At 31.2% G+C, this 24,176-nt stretch overlaps 2 protein-coding genes across 2 annotated transcripts; both read left to right on the forward strand.

The window, feature by feature from the left end:
• The first annotated feature begins 712 nt into the window (after positions 1–712).
• Positions 713–7,958, forward strand: LOC109803248 (copper-transporting ATPase RAN1). Its single transcript, XM_020364739.3, has 9 exons — positions 713–1,153; positions 2,592–3,206; positions 3,832–4,261; positions 4,412–4,737; positions 5,442–5,500; positions 5,606–5,948; positions 6,294–6,482; positions 6,589–6,846; positions 7,317–7,958. Exons 1-9 carry the CDS (start codon positions 893–895, stop codon positions 7,791–7,793), a joined length of 2,958 nt encoding a protein of 985 aa, XP_020220328.1. The 5' UTR covers positions 713–892; the 3' UTR covers positions 7,794–7,958.
• Positions 7,959–21,907: 13,949 nt separating this feature from the next.
• On the forward strand, positions 21,908–22,911 carry LOC109804418 (uncharacterized). The gene has a single exon (XM_020366239.3). It carries the CDS (start codon positions 21,985–21,987, stop codon positions 22,717–22,719), a length of 735 nt encoding a protein of 244 aa, XP_020221828.2. The 5' UTR covers positions 21,908–21,984; the 3' UTR covers positions 22,720–22,911.
• The last annotated feature ends 1,265 nt before the right edge of the window (positions 22,912–24,176 follow it).

The following is a 24,176-nucleotide window of genomic DNA, read 5'->3' on the forward strand; positions in this document are numbered from 1 at the left end:
TCATCTAAATCATAACTTTCTCACGTCTAAATGTCAAAAGATAAAAAATTATGAATTCTATTAAACTTAGATGATTATATTATTATTAATTATCCCTTAATCAATCAAATTTAACTGATCCTTCCAATGATAAGGAACCAATTTGAACCATTATATTATTTAAACAATACACGATAGTCGGGATATAATTGTTATATATCCATACATTAAATGGTACACAAAAATATCTAAAATAAAAAAAGAAGATAATTTACATCACAAACGTGATAATCAAATAAAATATACGAGCTAAGAGATAATAGTTTTTTTGTTGAGATAAGAGATAATAGTTGATCGAAATAATTAAGGACAAGAGATAAAACAAGATGGAGCATTATATAATTGAGCCAAAGTAAATTTTTACCCATTATCATAGTTTTATGTTTCCGGAACTAGTCTAAATTTTGTACCGGAAGAGGTTTCCATTTTTTTCCATATATTTTCCCTCTCATCCAATTTACAACCGCGGCCACACGTCACACAGGCAACTGCAAGTTGCAGACACGGTCTACTACGTATAGCGCAGTACAGCATACATTTCGCGGAAGTACAACGGACGCAGTCGGAATTCAACAAAAGACCCAAGGGCAAAACGGGAAACAAAACCGCCCTCATTTTCCACCTGCATGAAAATTATTATATAAGAATCGTCGAGATATTTAGACAAATCGGAAAAAAAGAAAAGAAAAGAAAATGTATAACAACAGTGTTAAAACTTGTTGGTTGTTAACTTGTTAGTATCTCTCAACATCGCAATCGAAATATTTTTCCCCTCTTCCCTTTTCCGTTTACCTTTTTCTTTTTCCTTTAACAATCCGAGTTTTCTCCTCTTCGCTCTCGCGAGTCTCGCCCGATGGCGCCGGTGGCCGGTGGCCTGCAGCTCACTTCCCTCGCCGGCGACTCCGATGAGCTCGAGGACGTGCGCCTCTTGGACTCCTTCGACCGAATCGACGGCGGAGCCAGGCGGATTCAGGTGACGGTCACCGGCATGACCTGCGCCGCCTGCTCCAATTCCGTCGAATCAGCTCTCAAATCGCTCGACGGCGTTCTCAGCGCCTCCGTCGCGCTGCTTCAGAACAAAGCCGACGTCGTTTTCAATCCGGCTCTGCTCAAGGTTCCTCTGATCCTCTCCCTTCTTTGCTATTATTCACTTTGAATCGTTTACTCAAAATTCAACTTCGTTTTAACTTTTTGAGCGTTGAGTGTTGCCTTACTAAGTTTTCCTTAGGCCTTGCTTGGTTACATCTTTTAGTGAGCACTTGGCATGAGTTCTTTTATCAAAGCTCTTTCATCTATTTCTGTATTAAAAAAGAAATTGAGGTGCATAATTTATTTTATCTTGTTTTCTTTCTCTTACAAGTATTTACTGAGAAATGTAAACGCATTCTCCCAGTTACTCTTTCAAGTGTAATGTAACTCTATGAGGTTGGTTAAATTTTATTGAGAAATAAATCTCATGTGATTTTGTGATTTTTTTAAAAATCAGTTTCGGTTAATAAAAATCAGTGTGTTAGAGAATGAGACACTACTAGTAATCCTTGGAAGAAATTTACCCAAGTACACCTTAATGTGAATTGTTTTAATTTATTTTTGATAATTCATAACTTATTTTTCTAAAAAACAATCCTTACCAAAAGCGTATTTAATTACTATCATGCAATGGGTCTTGAGAGAACAGTCTTTCTGTTATGATTTTTCGTTCTTACTGTCTGGTTTTTCGTTTTTACGTTCTTTTTTTTTTTGCCTTAATTGAAAGCATGGCTTTTGTTTTGGACAATCGTGGACATCTGCTTAACGTGTTGAATTTAGATGCGTGCTCATTAAATCAGTAATCATGCTGTTGGTTATCTCGTTATCCTCTTTTTCTGGGTGAATTTTGTTGCTGTGTTTGTTTATTGAAGTTACTCCGTAATTTGCTTTCTATATTTATTGCCTTGGCTCGCCGGTGATTGCAGTTAAGTGGTCATTTATTTATTTTATGCCTTTACGAGTGATATAACTTTTACTCCGGTAAACATTCTCCAACTCAGCTTTTAAAGTGTGTATATTGATTGCAAATGTTTTTGTTAGTTATGACTGTAGTGGATTTTTTTGTGTTAATTTTCATGTTTGTTGTTCCTGTGTTCTTCCTTAGTTTTGCTTTGCTCCCTCATTTATGGCGGTGTTCCTTTATATTTTGATGTGAAATCATGGTTTTTTGTGTTCATCAGTATTCAGTTACAGGTTATACCCTATATGCGTTTTTCTGTTAACATGTTGACGAAAATTGGTGATAACTTACATAATAATCTTCAACTGATATTTGTCATTGTTTCATTAACTCGTTCTCTTTGTTTATATTATCATTGCTTTTGTAGTGGTATAAATTTTTTTGTACTCAGATATCATAATTTGGCCAGTAAGGCAGGATTCCTTTAACCATTTGGTTCTGCTACTAGCCTACTATTGAGAGATTATATCTTTCTTGAATGGAAGATTGTTGTTAATTGAAAAAAAAAATCTTTCTTCAGTGATTTGATATATGTTAAGTTTTGAAACTTGTTATATTCTAGGATGAAGACATAAAAAATGCAATTGAAGATGCTGGATTTGAAGCGGACATATTACCTGACTCCAGTACAGTTGGAAAGATGCCACATGGAACTCTGGTGGGACAGTTCACCATTGGAGGTATGACATGTGCAGCATGTGTAAATTCTGTTGAAGGTATTTTAAGAAATCTTCCAGGGGTCAAAAGGGCTGTGGTAGCTTTGGCTACTTCGTCAGGTGAAGTTGAATATGATCCCAGTGTAATTAGTAAAGATGACATAGTCAATGCAATTGAAGATTCTGGTTTTGAAGCTTCATTTATACAAAGCAATGAGCAGGATAAAATAATTTTAGGGGTGATTGGTGTGTACAGTCTGATTGACGCACAAGTTTTGGAAGGCATTCTTGGCAGCACAAAAGGTGTAAGGCAGTTTCATTTTGACCAGATTTCAAGTGAATTAAATGTTCTGTTTGATCCTGAAGTTCTCAGTTCTAGATCCGTAGTTGATGCAATCCAGGGGGGAAGCAATGGAAAGTTTAAATTACATGTTAGAAACCCTTATACAAGGATGGCTTCTAAAGATGTTGAAGAAACCTCAACTATATTTCGGCTCTTTATCTCCAGTCTGTTTCTTAGTGTGAGTATTTTTCTAAAACAGAACGTCCCATATCTTTCTTTATTCGTATTCCTTTTTCCATCTGATTGTGATCTCTATGGACACATAAGATATTAAGATCACATGGCAAAATTCTTGTTAGATGATATACTGGCACTGCTAAACAGCTACCTATTATTTATGTAAAAATGTGAAATGCTTTATCTTGAAAACACATTGTCACCGAAATATTTTGAGTAAATGTCTTGGCTATTCTTAGAAACAGATTCTTTAATGAATTGCATTTTGAAGAAGGAAAGTTAGAATTGCAAATGAGATATGGGACGTTGGGATAGAAATCATTTTTTGCTGAAGTATTCTCAAACATTAAGGCATTCTACAATCTGTTGAGACTCTGCAATTGTTAAATCCCATAAATGTATGCTTCATGGGCAATTAATCTATACATTAATTTCACTTAACAGATGTATTCTGTCAATTTTCTCTCTTCATGAAAATATACATACAGAAACAACACAAGTTTTGATGTTGCTGAAAGGAAAAATTCTCATTCAAAATTTTAGTCTGTATACAGTGTTAACATTCCTTGTGTTTTTAGGTTATTGTTTGATCTTTTGAATGTATTTTTTCTTGATGCATGTCTCAGATTCCTCTCTTCTTCATGAGGGTAGTTTGTCCTCACATACCACTAGTGTATTCCTTGTTACTTCGGCGATGTGGGCCTTTCATGATGGGTGATTGGTTGAAATGGGCATTAGTGAGTGTCATCCAATTTGTGATTGGTAAGCGCTTCTACATTGCAGCTGGCAGAGCTCTTAGAAATGGTTCAACAAACATGGATGTCCTGGTTGCTGTGGGAACTACCGCTTCTTATGTTTATTCTGTTTGTGCTCTTCTATATGGTGCTCTTACTGGATTTTGGTCCCCAACTTACTTTGAAACAAGTGCCATGCTCATAACATTTGTATTGTTGGGCAAGTATTTGGAATGCCTTGCCAAGGGAAAGACATCTGATGCTATCAAGAAATTAGTAGAACTTGCTCCTGCAACAGCGTTATTAGTTGTCAAAGATAAAGGTGTATATGACTTTCATTTTATTTGCCTTGTTTTCTTAATAAAAGGGAGATGAAAACATATTTGGCTTTGATTATCTTATATGAAGGTTATCACATTTATCATGCTCTGGAAGAAATTGATGACAACAACTGTGCTATATTTTTTTCTAGGTGGTAAATCTATTGAAGAAAGGGAAATTGATTCTTTGCTTATTCAACCTGGTGACACATTGAAAGTTCTTCCTGGTACAAAGATTCCCGCTGATGGTATTGTTACTTGGGGCTCAAGTTATGTAAATGAGAGCATGGTAACTGGTGAATCTGAACCTATTTTAAAGGAGGTGAATGCTTCCGTTATTGGAGGTACTATAAATTTGCATGGCGCCCTTCACATTCAAACTACCAAAGTAGGATCTGATACAGTTTTGAGTCAGATTATTAGTTTGGTTGAGACAGCCCAGATGTCCAAAGCTCCCATTCAGAAGTTTGCTGATTATGTAAGTATGCTGGTAATGATTGTGTTTGCCTTTGTTGCACTTGTGAGCTTTATGTAATGCTTGAGTTACTTTCATAGTGTGTGCCTTTTTCTCAGTGTATTTTGTGGTAAAGAAAGGATTAGCTTGTGAAATAGTTCTTCAGTTCAGCCAAATCTTTCATGTTTCAAGGTGGCCTGGCACTTGACAACCAATAATTTTTTTTCAAATGTTACAATTCTTTTTATTTTGTCAATCTCAATTGTTAAGTTATATATATATTATGGCTTTATAAAATAGAGAGATGGTAGTTCTACTGTGGTTGTTAATTTATCTATATTTTGTTATGCAAAACTTGTGAAATTTAGCATACCTCATCTTAAAATAGATACGTTGAATAGAAAAGAGTCAGCATTTAGTCTGTTCCTTGACTGTTTTCTGGTTAAGCTTGTAAAGTTGGGTCTGTCTTTTGAAGCCTGTCCTCTGATTACTGAAAGTTTGGGTGTTAATGAATCCAGTTATTCCACTTTGTGGCTTCCACCTTTAATTTAGGGGCTGTTTTTGCTTGCTCGTGATTTTTTAAATATAGTCTCTCTCTCTCTCTTTGTTTTTTTATTTTTTATTTTTAATTTTTTTTGTTGATTGTATTACAGTGAGTAATTGAATGGTCCATAGATGATTGAAGAAATATTAGATATGAACTTAAGTTCCATTCTCTTGTTTTGCAGGTAGCAAGCATATTTGTTCCTTCAGTTGTTTCTTTGGCATTATTGACATTATTGGGTTGGTAAGATCACCTTTACTAGTTTGGGCATATTAATATATATTGATTTCTGATGTGATTGAAATGCTTATTCCTACTTCTCTTTAAATTTGGGCTCATTGTTTGTAGGTATATTGCTGGGTCTGTTGGAGCTTACCCAGAAGAATGGCTGCCAGAAAATGGAAATCACTTTGTTTTTGCTCTAATGTTCTCAATATCTGTAGTAGTGATTGCATGTCCCTGTGCGCTTGGCTTGGCAACACCAACAGCTGTCATGGTGGCAACAGGGGTTGGAGCTAACAGTGGAGTGTTAATTAAAGGAGGAGATGCCTTGGAAAGGGCTCAGAAGGTGAAGTATGTGATATTTGATAAAACAGGCACTCTAACTCAGGGAAAGGCCACTGTTACTACTGCCAAGACATTCACAGGAATGGAACGTGGAGATTTTCTTAAATTGGTGGCTTCTGCTGAGGTGAGTTTCAATTTCTAAATGATTGTTACTTTTTTTTATTCCTACTGTCTTTTTTATAACATTGATACATATGTGGTTCAGAGCATAGATTCAGGTGAATTTATAGAGGATTTTTATGGGATATTTTCCATATTTTCTTCCCTCTTCTAGTGTCAGACAGCTTAACTTCTTGAAGAATGTTATGGCATGCTATCATGGCATGGGGAACCAGATTAGAGTGAATTAACAAATCATAATTTCTTCTTTTATGTTTGATTGTCAGAAAACTACACCCTTCTATTTCTTGCGTGACACCTTTAGACGAACCAATTATGACTTATATTTCATTTTACTTTGGTGATTCAGGCTAGCAGTGAACATCCATTAGCAAAAGCGATATTAGCATATGCACGGCATTTTCATTTCTTTGATGACTCTTCTGCTACTACTGGTACTGAGAATGGTGCAAAGTCTGGGTGGCTTTTTGATGTTTCAGACTTCTCTGCCATTCCTGGAAGAGGTGTTCAATGTTTTATAGATGGGAAGCGTGTTTTGGTAGTGTCCTTTTACTATTGTAATATGGTTGTCTTGATCTCTACATTCTACGGGATTTGCTTCTTATTTTCCAAAGAGTTTAACTGTGGCAATTTGTCATCAACAGGTTGGTAACAGGAAGTTGATGGTGGAAAATGGCATAGATATTTCAACAGAAGTGGAAAATTTTGTGGTAGAGCTGGAAGAAAGTGCCAAGACAGGGATACTAGTAGCATATAATGATACATTAACTGGAGTCCTGGGGATTGCAGACCCACTAAAGAGAGAAGCTTCTGTAGTCATAGAGGGCCTCCAGAAAATGGGTGTCACTCCTGTTATGGTCACAGGAGACAACTGGAGAACCGCTCGTGCTGTTGCAAAGGAGGTCTGTGTATATTTGTATTATGTTTTATTTATGTTTTTCCGCTATTAAAATCTGTGTGTTCTGACTTCTAATAAATATTAGTGTGTTTTCCAAGGCTAGAAGACCAATAACCATGCTAGGGTTGTTGTAGTTTTGGTGTGTTTAGTAGGAAAAATCAATTGAATTGTGGAAAAGGCATGATAGAAATCAGGGGATGAAAAACATGATTTAACCTATAATCTGGGTTCTGTTTTTTGAACAGGCCTACTGTGGGTTTTCTTATTCATAACTCAGTATAGTTGAAAGAACTGGTGTGATTTTAATATGTACTCATTAGTTACTAGTTGCTTTAGCTCTCTATTGTGAATCATAACTAACCAATTGCCTGTTCAAAGAAAATCAACACTATAAGTTGCATCATAAATTTTATGGGACAGAAATTGAAGTTGCTGTCAAACTTGTCTTAACAAAACAAACATATTGTGTGACAGGTTGGCATCCAAGATGTTAGGGCAGAGGTCATGCCAGCAGGAAAAGCTGACGTAGTTCGATCATTCCAAAAGGATGGGAGCATAGTCGCGATGGTGGGTGATGGTATCAATGATTCTCCTGCATTAGCTGCTGCCGATGTTGGTATGGCAATTGGAGCCGGAACTGACATTGCAATAGAAGCTGCTGACTATGTGCTGATGAGAAACAACTTAGAAGATGTGATCACAGCAATCGATCTTTCATGCAAGACTTTTTCTCGTATTCGATTAAATTATGTGTTTGCAATGGCTTACAATGTTGTGGCAATACCAGTTGCTGCTGGTGTGTTTTATCCTTCACTGGGGATCAAGCTGCCACCATGGGTTGCAGGTACATGCATGGCTCTCTCTTCTGTAAGTGTTGTGTGCTCTTCTTTGCTTCTTAAAAGATATAGAAGACCCAGACTTACTACAATACTTGAAATAGTTGTAGAATAACAAGAAAGGAATGAGAATAATTATATCGTAGGTTTTAGCTTGTGAGAGGGTATAAATGACTTTTGATGGGAACCTGCAATTCCAATTTTGTGCATGTTCCTGCACTCCTAAGGGTGCTGTTGTAACTGTAATTGCTAATTAATTGTAAATTGTACTTGGAATGTATTTGGTGTAGTGTAGCTCTCTCTCCCCTCCAACACGCACAACTTCACTTCACTTCACTTGTCTTTATTTATGGTAACTTCTTCCATGGAGCCATATGTAGGGGACCATGTGAATGTGTACATGTCCAGAAGCGGAGTAGGTTGATGAAATCTTTCCAGTCTCGCGAGGGGCATAGGTTTGATATTATTTACGAATTACGACGACTTTCCTTTGAATTTCTCTACAGTTTTCCTGTTATGTACCAAGTATCGATCAAGAAGAAGTATGAAAACTATAATGGTATATTTGGTTTTGACTTCAGAGCAAAAAGTGAAATGAAAGAAAGAGAAACAAGGAAAGGAGAAAAAGTATAAAAGGAAATGATTTTATAAGTCGTTTCGTGAGAGAGAAGATTAAAGATGTATCGAATCCTCTAAAAGTTTTGAAACTACAATAATTTATTTTATCATTTAAAGTAATTATAGAAAGTAATTTAACTTGATACTTTATCAACTATTAGAAAGATTATTGTAAGATGATATTTTAAGATAATGAATGAATATTGTGATGATACATACATCAATAATTGAACATATGATAAAGGAGTTTAAATTTCTCGAGTTGGTTTGAAGTTTCAATCCTGTGAATGATAACAATAAATACTAAAGAGTTGCGCTTTCTTAAGTGATTTTACCTAACTAATTTAATTTAGATTTATGGAGGGTTAAAAGTAAGAGTTAATCACTTATACATTGTCAGTGTAAAGTTTTTTTTTATACTGACAACTAATTATATCTTTTAATTGTATCATATGATTGTTAAAAGTAAGTAAAAAAACTTTATACTAATAGATAATTAACCCTAAAAGTAAATTTTAAATTTCAAATATTAAGAGTCTCAAAAAGCACAACACATATCATTATTGAACCGAAAGATTAAGAACCATTGTTTGACTTGAGTAAATATTTCTTGTCTTTTAATTACAAAATATTATCTTTTTTTTCATTTTTTATACAAAAATTTAAAAATAAGATGACATTTTTATGATTAAAATAAACAAAAATATTTTCATATTGTTACTTTATATTTTAAAACTACAACATCTATGTTATTTTATAATTCAGCAAAAACAAAACTATGTTACTTTATATGGCCAAGAGCATGTGACGAAAAGCTCTTATAACTATCCTAAAATTTTGAAGTTCGTATTTGACTTCAAAAAAAGCAACTTAGTATTGGCATTCTCAAGTCATTTTCTAAACACTCTGAACACCGATATATAAAATTTTTTTTTGGGGGTTGTTGAATTGAACAAGCAGAAGAGTCAACAATGAAGAAGAGTAATGAGAGTAACTAGTCAAAGTTGATTTTCATTTAAATCGCATTACACCAAGTCAGATTTCCCTTCCTCTGTTTCTCTGTGTACTATTAAGTTTGACGTAATATATGCCGTAAAAAATGTTTCATGGAAGGCAAAGAAGAACATAACATTTCTTTCCTTTGACGCATTACAAAAATACAACTTAAATCTTATGTTTGAGTTTCAGTCACTTCACCAGTTCACATTGATAATATAAAAGTAAGCTAAGATTTTGTTCAAATATATTCAAAGATTTTTTTTCGCATATATACTATGAGAATTATAAAATATTCGTTTAAAATGAAGTTTTTGAAACAAAAATTACAATTTGTATACAAAAGTAACTTTAAAATTAAAACAAATTAATTTATTATACTAGCGAGAGAAGGATTTAGAAGACCAGTTTCTTTTTGGCGAATATTCAGAAGACCAGTTTACGTAAAAGATTAGAACCTATCAGTGTTTAATTATTTTATTTTATTTTATTTTTGCATTAATTGGATATAGTTTTATGATCCATAACTCGTGGTTTTATGTAATATCGTATTGTATCAAATATGTTTTTATTCTTTAAATTTAATTATTTTTTTACAATTTTTTAGTCAATTTTTATTTTTAGTGTGTGAGCATCTCTTCAATTAATATTTTTGATCTCGTGCACCAAGATTTTGTATTAATGATTTTTTTAGGAAATAAACTAATAAAAATTTGTTCAAATACTAAAAGTGAAATTCGAAAAAGGATAATAAAATCATATTTCATCTTATTTTCTTTTCATTTTTAGGTAAATTCGCTTGAACTTATTATCTCTTTAGGTTCTGTTTGAAATACATCAACTTATTTATAATTATCTTATTTTATAAGTATTTATGAGTGTGTTTGCTTATAGAATATTTTATGAATAATCATAAGATGTTTTGAACTTATTTTGATAAATTGTCTTATAAAATTTATTACTTAACTTATGCAAAAATTTATTGAAAAGTACTCAAGTTTGAATTTTGTCACTGACCTAAATAATTTTTATTTTTATTATTTTTATTTTTACTAAAAATTAGTTATATATTTGTTTTTGTTCCACTTTATTGTTTTCTCTTCAATTTTTTTTATCTCTTCCCTTCAAATTCACATTCTCCTATAATAAAAAAATATCAAACTTTTTCTTTTCTCAACAATAACACATTTGGAATAATTTTATTGTTAATATTTATACAGTAATTTTTAAATCATGATTTTATAAAATATATAGAATTGACTTTTAATTTTTAAAATTTATGACTCTTAATTTTTAATCATGGTTATATATATAACTGATTTCTCATATTTTATTAATAATTTTTTTTATAAACTAACTAGAGCTTTTTATTTTTTTTTAATATTATTATGATGTATAATGTCATTTTTAAAAAGTTATTTAGTTATTTTTTTATATTTTTATTTGACTTAAATATATTTTGTTTCTATAAAATTAGGGAGTTTTAATTTTGATTTCTATAATTTTTCTTTATTCATTTTTCTAAAATCTGTAAGCATTGTTTTTGATCCTTGTAGAATAAATAAATTTTGGTTTAATTTCTATTTTTAAAATTTTTCTATTTTCATCCCTATAAATTTTAAAGTAGCTATTTTTGATCCCTCAAGTTATTTGAAGGTAGATCAATAACAATTAATTTAATGATTTATACGAATTTGTAGAGATATCAAACATAGACATAATATCACTAAAAAAAAAGTTGCTTATCAAAAAAAAAATAATATCACTAAAAATAATAGTTTTAATTTTAGAAGATGAGAAGCAAGGAAATATTTGTTAAAAGTACTAACGTCAAAATCAACTAATTTTGTAGGCACTAAAAACATTTTAAAATCTTTTTATTTAAATTTTAGTCAATTTTTTTTAAATTTTTAAAATAAGATAACATCTTATAATTGCTTAAATAATGATATTATCCAAATACTTTAATATTATATAAATACTTATTAATATATATATCCAAATATAAAAATTTATTAAATTTTAAACACTTATTATATAAACTTTTATTACATAAAAATTAATTAAATAAGTTGGTTGTGGTTAGGGATGGCAATGGGGCTCATGGGGGCGGGTAATAGTAAACCCGCCCCCGTCCCACTGTATGAAAATTGGTCCCATACCCATCCTATATCCGCGCGGATATCCATTAAGCGGGTATCCATGCATTTCTTGAATATTATTTTTTTAAGAAATTTAAAAAATTATATACAAATAATTTTAAGTTTATATTTAATGTCATTGAAATATTAAAAATAAAAATTCAATGTTAATTTTAAACTTGTATTTAATGTTAATTTTGTTGAAATAATAATAAAAATGCAAGATAATCAATAACATAAAATACATCAATCTCCCAAGTAAGTTAAAGTCTCATCACAAAGCTATAATAATTCAATCTCTCATAATTTCAAACGCAAGTAAACAACTTAAAATACATAAATTTTATTGGTCCAATCAAAGCTAGAAAATAATCAAATTACATTCAACATAATTCTATAACATGCTTAACGCATGTTGGTAACTTCATCAACCGCTCTCTTTTGTAAGAAAAAAAATGAGAGAGTATAATTTTAGGGTTATGTGGTACAAGGATAATTAGGATATTTAAAAAATATTATTAAACGGGTACCCGCGGGTTTGAATATCATCATACTCGCTCCCGTCCCGTTTATAAACGGGTAAAAAATTATCCGTCTCCATTATCCACGAGTACCTAATTAACCTATTTATTATCTGTAACAGATTTTACTCGTAAATACCCGTGAGTGCGGGTATTTTTGCCATCCCTAATTGTGGTATTATCCTTTTGGTGTTGTAGTTGGTCAAATTTAAGCAGCGCCGAAGAATGAGTTTCCATATGTAGGAATCAGGATCAGATCATGGATTGCAGATAGGATGCAATATTTCAGAGTTCAGACACAATTCTTCATCATTAAAAGAAGTGGTCCTTCATATTCAAACACCCCAAGCCAAGTCCCTATCTGCTGACTCTTATTTTTGTATTTCTCATGAATTTCTTTATGCCACTCTATCACGGTGTTCTTGCCACCTATTTTATTCATTTTATTTTCGATGGCTTCCAAATATTATATTACATCCTTATCAATCAATTAATTTAAAGATAAAGACAGATGAAGAAAATTAAATCATGGCCAAAAAGCAAATAATGACAATAGGGCATTTAGCATGTCAACCTTTCCCGCTTCATCCCTACATAAAATAAACAGTCATGGTGAGAGAGGATAATATTCTTTAAGATTTTCCCTGTAAACATAGAAGAACACAAAATGTTACCGCACAAATAACTAACTCGTTACTCATTAGATGTATTAGTTAGAGTTAAATTGTAATTAACATGATAGGTTAGGATATTCGTAGTGGTTAGACATCATGTGTTTATACGTTGTGAAATGATTTATTTAATGGAAGATTCTATGTTCGATTATTATCGTGTGCAAAAATTTATCGGACTAAAAGTAATCATAATATTATAAGCGATACTATACTTTGTGTCAATGGATTCAAGAATATTCAAAGCATGACAAAAAAAAATTATATTTCACAATGTACTAAAGAAGCTTGCCATAAAAATAGAGGTAAGCGACTGCCCATTTTTCATTCATTTGAACATAAATATATATATATATATAAGAATATATATAAAGACATTGTTAAAATTACACCTAAAAATATGCACGAAGATGACAGAGAAAAAAATAAACATACCAACACTATTAAAAACTAACAATTATATTTTCACAAAATTTGTGTCAACTAACAATAGTTCTGTTCCAATTACTCTCCTCAAGTTGAGGCATGAAAGTTTTGAATGTTTGACTTATCAAGGACATTATTAAATTGAAGTTTGTCTAGTGCCTTCGTAAAAATATCTGCTAGTTATGAGTGACTACAAATATAAGACAGTTGTATGTTGTCTTTCATTACTTCATCTATGATAATATGAAAATTGATTTCAATGTGTTTGGTTCACTATTCTTGGCTATATGCAATGTTGCTTGACTATCACAATAAAGTTGAATTGGTGTAGAGTGTCACACATAGATTGGACAAAACTCCATTCAAAAACTTGAATTCACAAATGGTTGTTACTATAGATCTCTACTTTGCTTCTACAACTAGTCCTAACATTGTATGTTGCTTTTTAGTCTTCCAAAAAATTAGAGAACCACCTAATAGCACAAACCATCCAATGATAGATCTTCTAGTCAAAGGCAAAGACATTGATCCAAGAAAAGAAACTAGTTATGTTCTGTTGTAATAGCTACAAGAAAATTTCTATGTTGCAAAGAAAATTTATCACAATGCACATAATTTGCTACATGATAAGGTGCACTTGGATTATGAATTAAAGAGGGTGAACTCATGACTCAATTTTCAAATGGTATTAGTCACGTAGTCACATAAACAAACTGACAGAAACTATTCTCTGTGCCCTTATCCAAGTTGATCATTATTACACTAGCTATCATGACTACTCACATCTTGTACTATATCACCATCACCTAGTGCTTTAATTTATGTCTCTCTTTGTTCAACTTCATCATATGTGCCTCCCTTACTTTAATCCTCATATCTCTTTCTTGTTCTGTCATATCTCTGTTTAGGTTATCACTTGAACTTCAAATTTCTTCATAATTCTCTTCCTCAACTCCTTCATGACCAATGTTCGAGTTGAAGATTTTCCCAAGCATAAATATTTCTTAAACAAACCAAAATTTTGTTTTAAAAAAATAATAATGTCTTGTGACACAAAATATCCCTTTAATTCAAGATTATATAATTTCTAACCCTTCGTATCGTAAGAATACCCAACAAAGATACACTTACAAGTTATGACTTCTACTTCAAAATTTGTCTCCTTTCTTGCCTTAATTGTGAGCATAACACAACGAACCAAACACCCTCAAGTGATCATACAATGGAATTTTCCCATAAAGGATTTCATATGAAGTTTTTCCTTTCAAGATTGAGGATGAAGTGTGATTAATTAAATAATTATTGGTTAACACACACTCGTCCCAAAAATTGATGGAAAGATTCTCTTAAAAGCATAATTCTCGTGCAATATTCAAAATATGTTGGTGTTTTCTCTCCACTCTTCCATTTTGTTGTGATGTCCTTATACAAGAAGTTTACAAAACAATGCCACATTCAAGAAAATAATTCTTTTTACACATAAATTCTATCTCATTATCACTTTGAACAATTTGGACTTATTTATTATATTACCTTTTTACCATAGCACAAAAATTCATCAAAATACATGACACTTCTTTCTTGTTAACTAACAAAAATATCCAAATAACATGAGAATAATTATCTACTATTGTCAAAAAAATATGAAACACCACAAGAAGAGGGAGTTATATACACTCCTACAAATCACAATGAATTAATTCAAAAACCTTAGAAGCCTTATGATTACTCAAAGAAAATTTGCTTCTACTCTATTTTGCTCCTTGACATACATCACAAGCTTTATTTAACAACTCATTATTATTACCATAACCAACATTTAGAACCAGTTGAGTTATTTTCAAAGAGCAATGTCCCAAATGTCTATGCTAGAGATCAAGTTTGTTTATTCCATTAGTCTTGAATGCCTTCACTCTTGGAACCCCTAAGAAAAAATAGAGTTCATTCCTCCATTCACTCACTCCAATTAGCATCCTCATATTGTGCCTCTATATGGTGCACAAATTATTAGTGAATTGAAAAATATTGTTTGATTCATCAATTAATTGCAACACAAAAATAACATTTTTTTCAGCTTTAAACCTTCATCAAGGTTTATTGATCTTTCCTTTGTAGTAATGTGTTGACCATATGTTACTTCAATTGGGCACCCTGGTACTTATCGCAATTCACAAAAGTATTTTAAACTTCTTGTCACGTGATTTGATGTTCTTATATCAATGATCCATGAAATTGGTTTATGCTTACTAAACATCTTTTTGCATATGTTCTGCTGATGACTGTTCAACATATCTAGAAATGTTTGCCATTGCTCATTATTCAGTCCTACTAGACTAACATTTTTTGTATATGCATTTGTTCCTATTGAAGTATTTGCATTTTCTTCCTTAGTTAAAGCAACATTAACACACATTATGCCTCCTTGCCCTTACCCTCACCTTGCATTGGCTCTAGTACCATGTTGTCCCTTGCCATGATACATTGGAAACAGTTCATCACATCATGACCTATTTTATTGCAATGTGAGCAAACCACTGTTTTGTCTTTTGCATCTATACGCACCTTTATTCTGGCTCTTGTTTGAACAGGGAGTCCCACAATCTCCCCTCACTCTTCCTTAGCACAAGTGGTAGTCTTCATTCCTTCCTTTTAAATTAAATTCGAATAGACCTTATTCAATGATGACATAGGGTTCGCAATAAGTAAATTGGACTATTCCATAACTGACATTGTCCAATCCCATTAAAAACTGATGAACACATTCTTCTTCTCTACATTTATCTAGTATTAGTGTTATATCATACTTGTAGCCTCCACAAGTGCAAGTTATAATATGCTCATAGTTGGCCAATTCATCTCATAAAGCTTTCATCTTTCCATAGTGTGCAACCACGGGCATATCCTGCTGCTTGTATTATACCAAATATGATCTCAATTGTTGAATTATGGGCCCTTTCACAATTGAGAATCTCTCTTCAATGCCGTACCACACGTCTTTTACATTCTTTGTGTATGATATTGTTGTGGGAAAATTAGGCTCTATTATGTTCAAAATCTCAAGTATCAATTTGAGTTGCACAGTCCACCAATCCTCCATCTTAGAGGATTTATCTTGAGGTTGTTCAACAATTTCATCTATAAAATCTTGCTTTCTTTGAGCATAGAAAGACGTCCACATAACTTGAGCCCATTCTTTGTAGTTCTCACCTTGAAATTGCACTTGAATAATCACACTTCTAGGATTATTGGATGAGTTTATATCATAAGGTGAAGGTGTTATTTTGGAAAGACCAATTTTTAATTGTTTTTTCTGTATCATGACAGTCGCTAGGACTTTTAGTAAAAAGACTATAATCGAAGATGTGACTCTGGTACCATATAAAAATATAGGTATGCGTCGACTATACCTTTTTCATTCATTTGAACATAAATATATACAAAAATATATATCATGACATTACTAAAATTTCTCCTAAAAATATGCATAAAGATTACAAATAAAAAAAAGGAACATATCAACACTATTAAAAATTGTGTCAACTAACAACAATATCTCCTCAAATTTTGTGCTAACAAACAATAATATCTTCGCTCTAGACTACTTGTTATTACTCGTTTATAAAGAAGTTTGACTAACTTCTAAGCTAGTTTCATCAAAATAAATTTGTTTGATACACCAAAACATTTTTTAATAACTTCTAATTATTTGATATACTAATTGTTTTTAAATTTTTTCCTTTATTAATTTATTTAAAACTTCTTTTTACATAAAATAATTAGATATGTCATTTTATGACATTTTACATTTATTGATTAATCTTATCATCAAATATTTTTAATGCAATCAGTTAGCTTTTAATTTTTAGATTTTTAATTCTTAACTTATATATTTAAATTTTTAGTTAGTCTACAAGCTAACTTTTAGTGTAGGGATCAGTGGAATGTGTAGAGATCATATAGGAAAAATTATTTTCAGGTTTTTATGTGTAGAGATTTTGGAGGTGGAAATTCTTTCCCTGCTTCATGGGATTCAAAAGTGTTGGGATAGAGGGTTCAAAAGAGTCATTTGCTATTCAGATTCTAAGAAGTTTGTAGAATTGTCACATGGAGATATTTCATTCACTAATCCAAAAATTAGTTTTAAAATCGGGGTTTTAAGATCAGTTAAGAGGTGACCGATCTTAATAGTGGCGCGGTGAAAATTTTGAAAATAATGTGAACACTTTTAAGATCGATTAAATTTTAAATGATCTTAAAAATACTTTTAAGATCGGTTATTTTATAACTGATCTTAAAAGGTATGTCTGACACAAATTTTAAGATCGGTTACAAAAGAACCGATCTTAAAAGTGGTATACAAGATCAGTTCTTTTAATACCCGATCTTAAAAGTTGTATCAGACATAAATTTTAAGATCGATCATAGAAAAACTGATCTTAAAAGTACTTTTAAGATCAGTTAAAATTTAACCGATCTTAAAGTATTGTAACTATTTATAAAACGCAACGCTCTCCCTTAATAATTCTTTCTCACATGCGCCTCCCTTACTTGACCTACCTTGCTCTGCAAACACAGGAGCCCGCTTGTGCCTCCATCTCCCCCGTCAGTCATTCTCCCTCACGCACGCTTCCTTCACTTCATAAAGGTAGCCCCTTGCACCTTCGTCGCTCCGTTGTTCCTCGTTTTAATCATTCTCCCTCGCTTCGCAAATGCACCCCTCACACCTCTGTCGTTCTCCTAAGATTGTTCTCTCTCATGCGCACTTCCCTTACATGGTCTCCCTTACTCGGCAAATGTAGGCTCTTGTGCCTTTACCGCTCCCCCTTGTTCGTTCTCCCTTGCACATGCCTCCCTCTCTCGGTCTCTTTCACTTCATGAATTTTACCTAAACGCATGTTTTTCATCTCTGACAATGTTTTTCCCAAAACAACGCTCCATTGGCCACCGTCGTTTTTCTTAAAACCTGATACTTTTAAGATCAATTATTTCGTAACCAATCTTAAAAGTTCAACTTTTAAGATCGGTTATTTAACTGATCTTAAATGTCCAGCTTTTAAGATTGTCTCGTTCAAGATCGATTCTTTAATCGATCTTGAAAGTAAAAAATAACCAATCTTAAAAGTCTTTTTTCACTAGTGATTGTTTCATAGGTAATGCAATGAGTTCATGGGGATTAACATGCTACTTTGCTGAGACTGATCTTGTGAAGTACGACATACTCTTAATGAGGAAAACAAATGTGTTGATGCCCTTACAAGGATGAGGGCTTGGAGAGATGAGAGTTTTGTTATAGTTTAAAGTGTCTTTAGGGACCTTCTATTAAATGACTCTAAGGAAATGTCGTGCCAAAAAGACTAGTTTAAATGGCTTATCTATTTTTCAATTTTCCTTTATTCTCTCTTGTCATGTACAAATTAGGCTCTATAATGTTGAAAATCTCATATATCAATTTGGATTGAACAGTCTACCAATCCTCCATCTTAGAGGATTTATCTTGAAGTCATTTAATATTTTCATCTATAAAATTCCACTTTCTTTGTGCACAAAAAAACGTTCGCATAACTTAAGTCCATTCTTCGTAGTTCTCACCTTGAAATTGCATTTGAGTAATCACACTTATAGATTGTTAGATGAGTTTAGATTATAAGGTGATGATGTTCTTTTAACATGATCAATTTTTAATTGTTTTGTCTCTATCATGTCAGTCACTAGAACTTTTAGTAAAAAAACTATAATTGAAGATGTGACTTTGGTAGTATATAAAGACAGACTACTAGTATCATTTTTAGTCATGTAGGAAATTTTGTAATTGATATTTATGTTTAATTTTGAATAAGTACAATTGATATTTATAAGTTTAATTTTGATTATGTAACGGGATAAAAGCTTTTCAATTCAAATTTTCCATTTTTTTTTTACTAAAAGTTCCCCATTTCGTTGCAGCAAATGATGGATGCAGGTACTAGTTTAGTGGTCGTGAATTAATTAATCTTAATCTATAATTTTAAAATTAAACTTTATATATTTGATTATATTAAATATTTGTAAAAAGTGTTTTCTCATTTATATTAATTTTACAATGTTTGACCTTTATTATCTCTAATAAAAAATTAGCCATGATTTTCAGGTGAATTATCGGTACAATCATCTTATTTGCACATATATCTTATAAAACATAATTACAAAAGCACTCCATGATATGTCCAATTAATATGATATGCGGAAATTTCTTGACCTTTCAAATAAGTGCATGCGTGCAAAGCCAGACATATAATAAAAATTATAACATTGTTTTTTCTACTGAGAAGAAAACACGCGAACAATTACTGAGTTATTAAATTTGTTATTAATAATTGTAATGACAATTAAGATTGACAGTAACATAAAATTATTTTTCTTATTTCATTATTGAAATATAATTAATTATCATACACATTTTACATATTAAATAAAAAAGTTTGTGTTTAAATTATTAATGATTAAGTTAAGCCCTTTCAATTTCGTATAAAGTGAGACATTTTACATGCTTTGACAAAAAAAATTATAGTAATGTCAGCAAATCTTCTTCATAGGAGGCAGTGACGAATAAATTCTCCCTTTCTAAGCAAACTATTTTAATCCTCGGTAATATACACACTATATATAACTAATAAACTATTATTATGTCAATGTTGATCAGTCTAAATAATATTGTCCTCAAATTTTAAGATTTTAAGTATGAATATTGAATTTAGTAATTTTTTTTAGAAAAAATAGTCTTAATGTAATTAAAATCTTGAAAAAAAAGTTAGTATTAATGACATAATTAAAAAAATTATGTAGTTATTCTTTAAAGCAAATCATATTTCAAATTGTTTAAAGGTTTAGAATATATTTTTAATTCATCTGTATTGGATATATTTTTATTTTAGTTCAATTTTTTTGTTTTTATCCTTCTAAAATTTGGAGCCACTGTTTTAGTCTATATTATTATGTGATATTTTTTTAATTACTTATATATTCATTATAAAATTTACATATAAATTTATGTGATCATTTCAAGTGGTAATCAACATTTTTTATACTTTATCTATATATAATACTTCTAATTTTTTTTATAAATCCTTAAAATAAGTAAAATGATCATGAAAAAAAATAATGAATTTAAATTTTAAAAGAATAAAAATCAAAAAAATATTTTAAATGAACAAAAATCAAAATTTGCTCATTTTACAAAAGTAAAAAATAGTTTTGTAAATTTTAAAAGGATGAAACACACACAAAAAAAAAAAAAGTTTTCATAGACAAGAAACAAAATTTATTTATTTTATAAAACTAAAAATATATTTAAATCTTTTTTATATAATCTTTTTCATGCTGAAAATTCGATTTTCTTTTATGTATTTTTCTTGCTTAAGGAAAAAGGAAAGATTGGTCAAAAGAAAAAAAGGGAAAAAAGAAAGACAAATATTTTCTATTGCATGAGTACTTCTTTCTTTTCTTATCTTCAAAGAAAATTTGAAGTACTGAAGTACTTCATTTAGTGTTTATATAATTTTTTTAAAAGAGAAACAAAAACAGTTAGAACTTTTTATCAAAGTTCAAATTGTTTATGTTAATACTAAATATTTTAGAGCATTTGGTTCTGCTTAGGTTTTTTTTTTCTTAATTAGGTGTTTAACAGCTGTTGATATATAGTTCAACTCCAGATGCCTTTCTGCTAGACTTTAGAAGAAAATTAGCCGCAATTAAAAGTCAGTTTGAAAAACTTTACATAATATTAATGCTTAATTATCTGCGTTTTGACCCGGCGCTTGCCTTAAACATTTGTTATTAATTATATTTTGTTATGTTATGTTATAGTTTACACATGCCTTGTATACAATGTACAAACCTTTTATGCTACGGTTTCACTTTCATACTCCTTCAAACAAGGAGAATAATATTGGTTTCTTTGTTTAAATTTAAAAACAAGTGTTTTTAAACAAATATTTTAAAAAACAGATAAAAGTTACCTTTTTAAACCCTAAACATGTGTGGTGTTAACACTAGAACAGTTGCTAATGTGAAGAGGTTCTAAATAAATATTAGTGAGAAAGATGTGGCACGTTTAGATATGTATAAATCCTAGTGTGTACCTTCACTTAACTATGGTCAACAGAGACTTGGTTTGCATTTTCTCTCTATTCCATATATTAATTTCTTTCTCCTTTGTACATCACTTTGACAAAGACTTTGCTTCTAGTAAAAACACGTGGGTTCTCATGTTGAATATATTGCTACTATAACAAAGTATCTTATACGGTCATCTATAGTATAAAAACAAGAAACTTTTATCAACTAGTTATGGTGGGTGGGTAGCTAGATCTTATCATTTTCAACATATATAACAAACAGTACACATTTTTCTGACAAATTATCATTTTGATTCTTATATATATATTATCATTTTAATTACATATTTCTTTTATGAGATTTGAATTAATATTTTTGTGAATTTATACTTTCATATATATTTTTTTGGCATCTTTTAAATTTTATGCACTTATGTGAGTCTTTTAAATTTAGTAACTAATGATCATTATCAATCATATTTTTAAAAGGATGAAACTAATTATACTTGTGTGTAGGTCTTTCTGACCCAAGATCACTAAAACTCTTCAAAAGCTCCAACATAACAAACAAAGAGTCCAAAAGTGATGGTAATAGTTCCCATTTCCATGTCGTCACTGATATGAACACGCTATTTCCTGGAAGCACGCCATTCTTTGGTTACAAGTTTCTCCCCAGTCCTTATCAAAGAATAGTCAAAACTTGGACATTTTTACTTTGACCATGACAATGCACATGTTTGCATACTTAATAGAGCCAACTTTCATTCCTTCTTTAAATGAAGGACTCAGTGATTGAGTTGGGGAGTGATCACTGATCCTCACTTTCCACACCAAACCCACATGAGTGATTCCATGACCATGACTGCTACTACTGACCAATGGATGCAGTTCTATCAACAACCCCTTATGGATGGCCATGACCATGACCATGACCATGCTTTGGCACCAAACAAAGAAGGCTTCTTTGATGCAACTTTGATCACAACTAGTACCATGCCATCATCAGAGAGCAATAGCAATAGCATGATGAGCCAATTGACACCCAAGGGTAATGTATCCAAACCAATAAGGAGAAGATCTAGAGCCTCTAAGAGAACCCCAACCACACTCCTCAATGCCAACACCACCAATTTTAGAGCATTAGTACAACAATTCACAGGGTGTCCTAGCACAACCATGTCAACACTAGGGGTCCATAAGGGACCTATCACCTTGAACTTTCAACAAGGAAGTGGACACAAGAATATTCTCCATAACAACAAAACTAGACTAGTGCTACCATTTAGCACCAGAAGCTACAACAACAACCAGGATCATCATCATCATCATCAAGTGTCTGCACCTCTTCCTTGGCAGAAGCAAGAGGACCACATACCTCAGCAGCAGTTGTTGCATCAGCAGCAACAGAGTGGTTACCCCTTTGATCATTTTGTGAAGAACACTGATTTTCTTCCAAGTTCTGGTAACTCTAGCATGGATGTTTCTGATGGTTTGCTCTATGATAATGATTTTAGTTTGCCTGATCTAACTGGGAATGGCTTCCCCAATGATACCTTTTATAAGAATGAATTATAGTTATATTTTATGTGATGATCTAAAATGTTTAACTATAAAAAGGGTTCAATTATTGAACCCCGTTCATATCAGAAAAACATAGTGGACTTTGATTAGTTATATTCAGTTGATCATAGTTGTATGTATGCTATCATAAAAACAATAATTCATGTATTTTTATGCGTTTATTTCTTCAGAGTCCAGTTTTGTTTATTCTCTGTGTCTAGCTAATAACAATTTCTTAGTTTAATTTGTTCCTGTTTGTATATTCTTTTCTGTTGTAATGTGAACGGGTTGCGTTTTCCACCTTATGAACAAAGATTCTATTCCCGCCACCATTTTTATATGATCAAAAGTTCAAAACCTCTTTTGCAAGAACTCTAACACATCGGAGGTTTTATTGTTTGTGCACGCGAAAATCAAACTTCCTAAATTGATTACACATGATCAATAAATTAAAAGACTAAGATACCATTTCTTCTTGGTCTTGTATACACTCTCATGCATCAAGTTCGAATTAATTAATAAAGACACGAATGTTAGTACGGGCTCTGCATTGTTATTAGCTTTTGTTTTCAAATCTTCAATTCCGTGAAATCTAATCACAACAGTCACCAACCAGCACGTGAAAGAGCATGTAGGGTAGGTGTTGAGTAAATATGTATCATATCAATATGGTATAGTATGGTTCACAAATAATTGTGTTCTTAAATGTAGTCATAAATAAGTCTATAAGTAAGAAAAAAGTATTTGTTAAGAAAAATTAATCTCTTAAATAAATTTTCTTATATATCTTGAGAAACTAGTCTCTTGTTGTTGGACAAAGATACTACTCTATGCGACAACAAAAGGTTCTATATAACCATCAGATTGAACAAAAAAATGGTGAAGAAAAATAACCTAAATATGCTTTACACTTAGTTTTGCCAAAGGATTCAATAATTTATCATATTACTATAACGGATTACAAACAGTTCAATTAATCGACTGGCGGACTCCATTGTCAAAGGGGCACATAAAAAATAAAAATCATTTAGTCTATATAATATATATATATATATAAAATTACATTATTAAATTATTAAAATTTTGTTAAAGAAAATAAATTAATTTCAAACAATTAAACAATCAATTTTTTCACTAATCAACAAAAAATTTACAAATAATTTTAAGAAAATAAATCGATAATATAAAGAGAAAAATATGATGTATTATTGACTTTTTTTCCTCTTTCTTGATATAAATTTTTATAAGTGTTAACGTAAAATCATAAATAAAAAATATATTTAATTTTCTACTTTTTCCTTTATCTTTAAATTCTTAAATTTTCTTTTTATTTTATAAATCATGACTTATATCCGCTAAATTCTCAACATCACCCTTTCATCACGAGTTTTTTTTGTGATATGTTAGTATTATTGATCATCCTTCCATTGCACAATAATCTCTAAGGTTAACTAATAGCCTCATATAAATGT

Source organism: Cajanus cajan, chromosome 1, assembly GCF_000230855.2.
Source record: "Cajanus cajan strain Asha chromosome 1, NIPB_CcT2T_4, whole genome shotgun sequence".
NCBI lineage: Eukaryota > Viridiplantae > Streptophyta > Magnoliopsida > Fabales > Fabaceae > Cajanus > Cajanus cajan.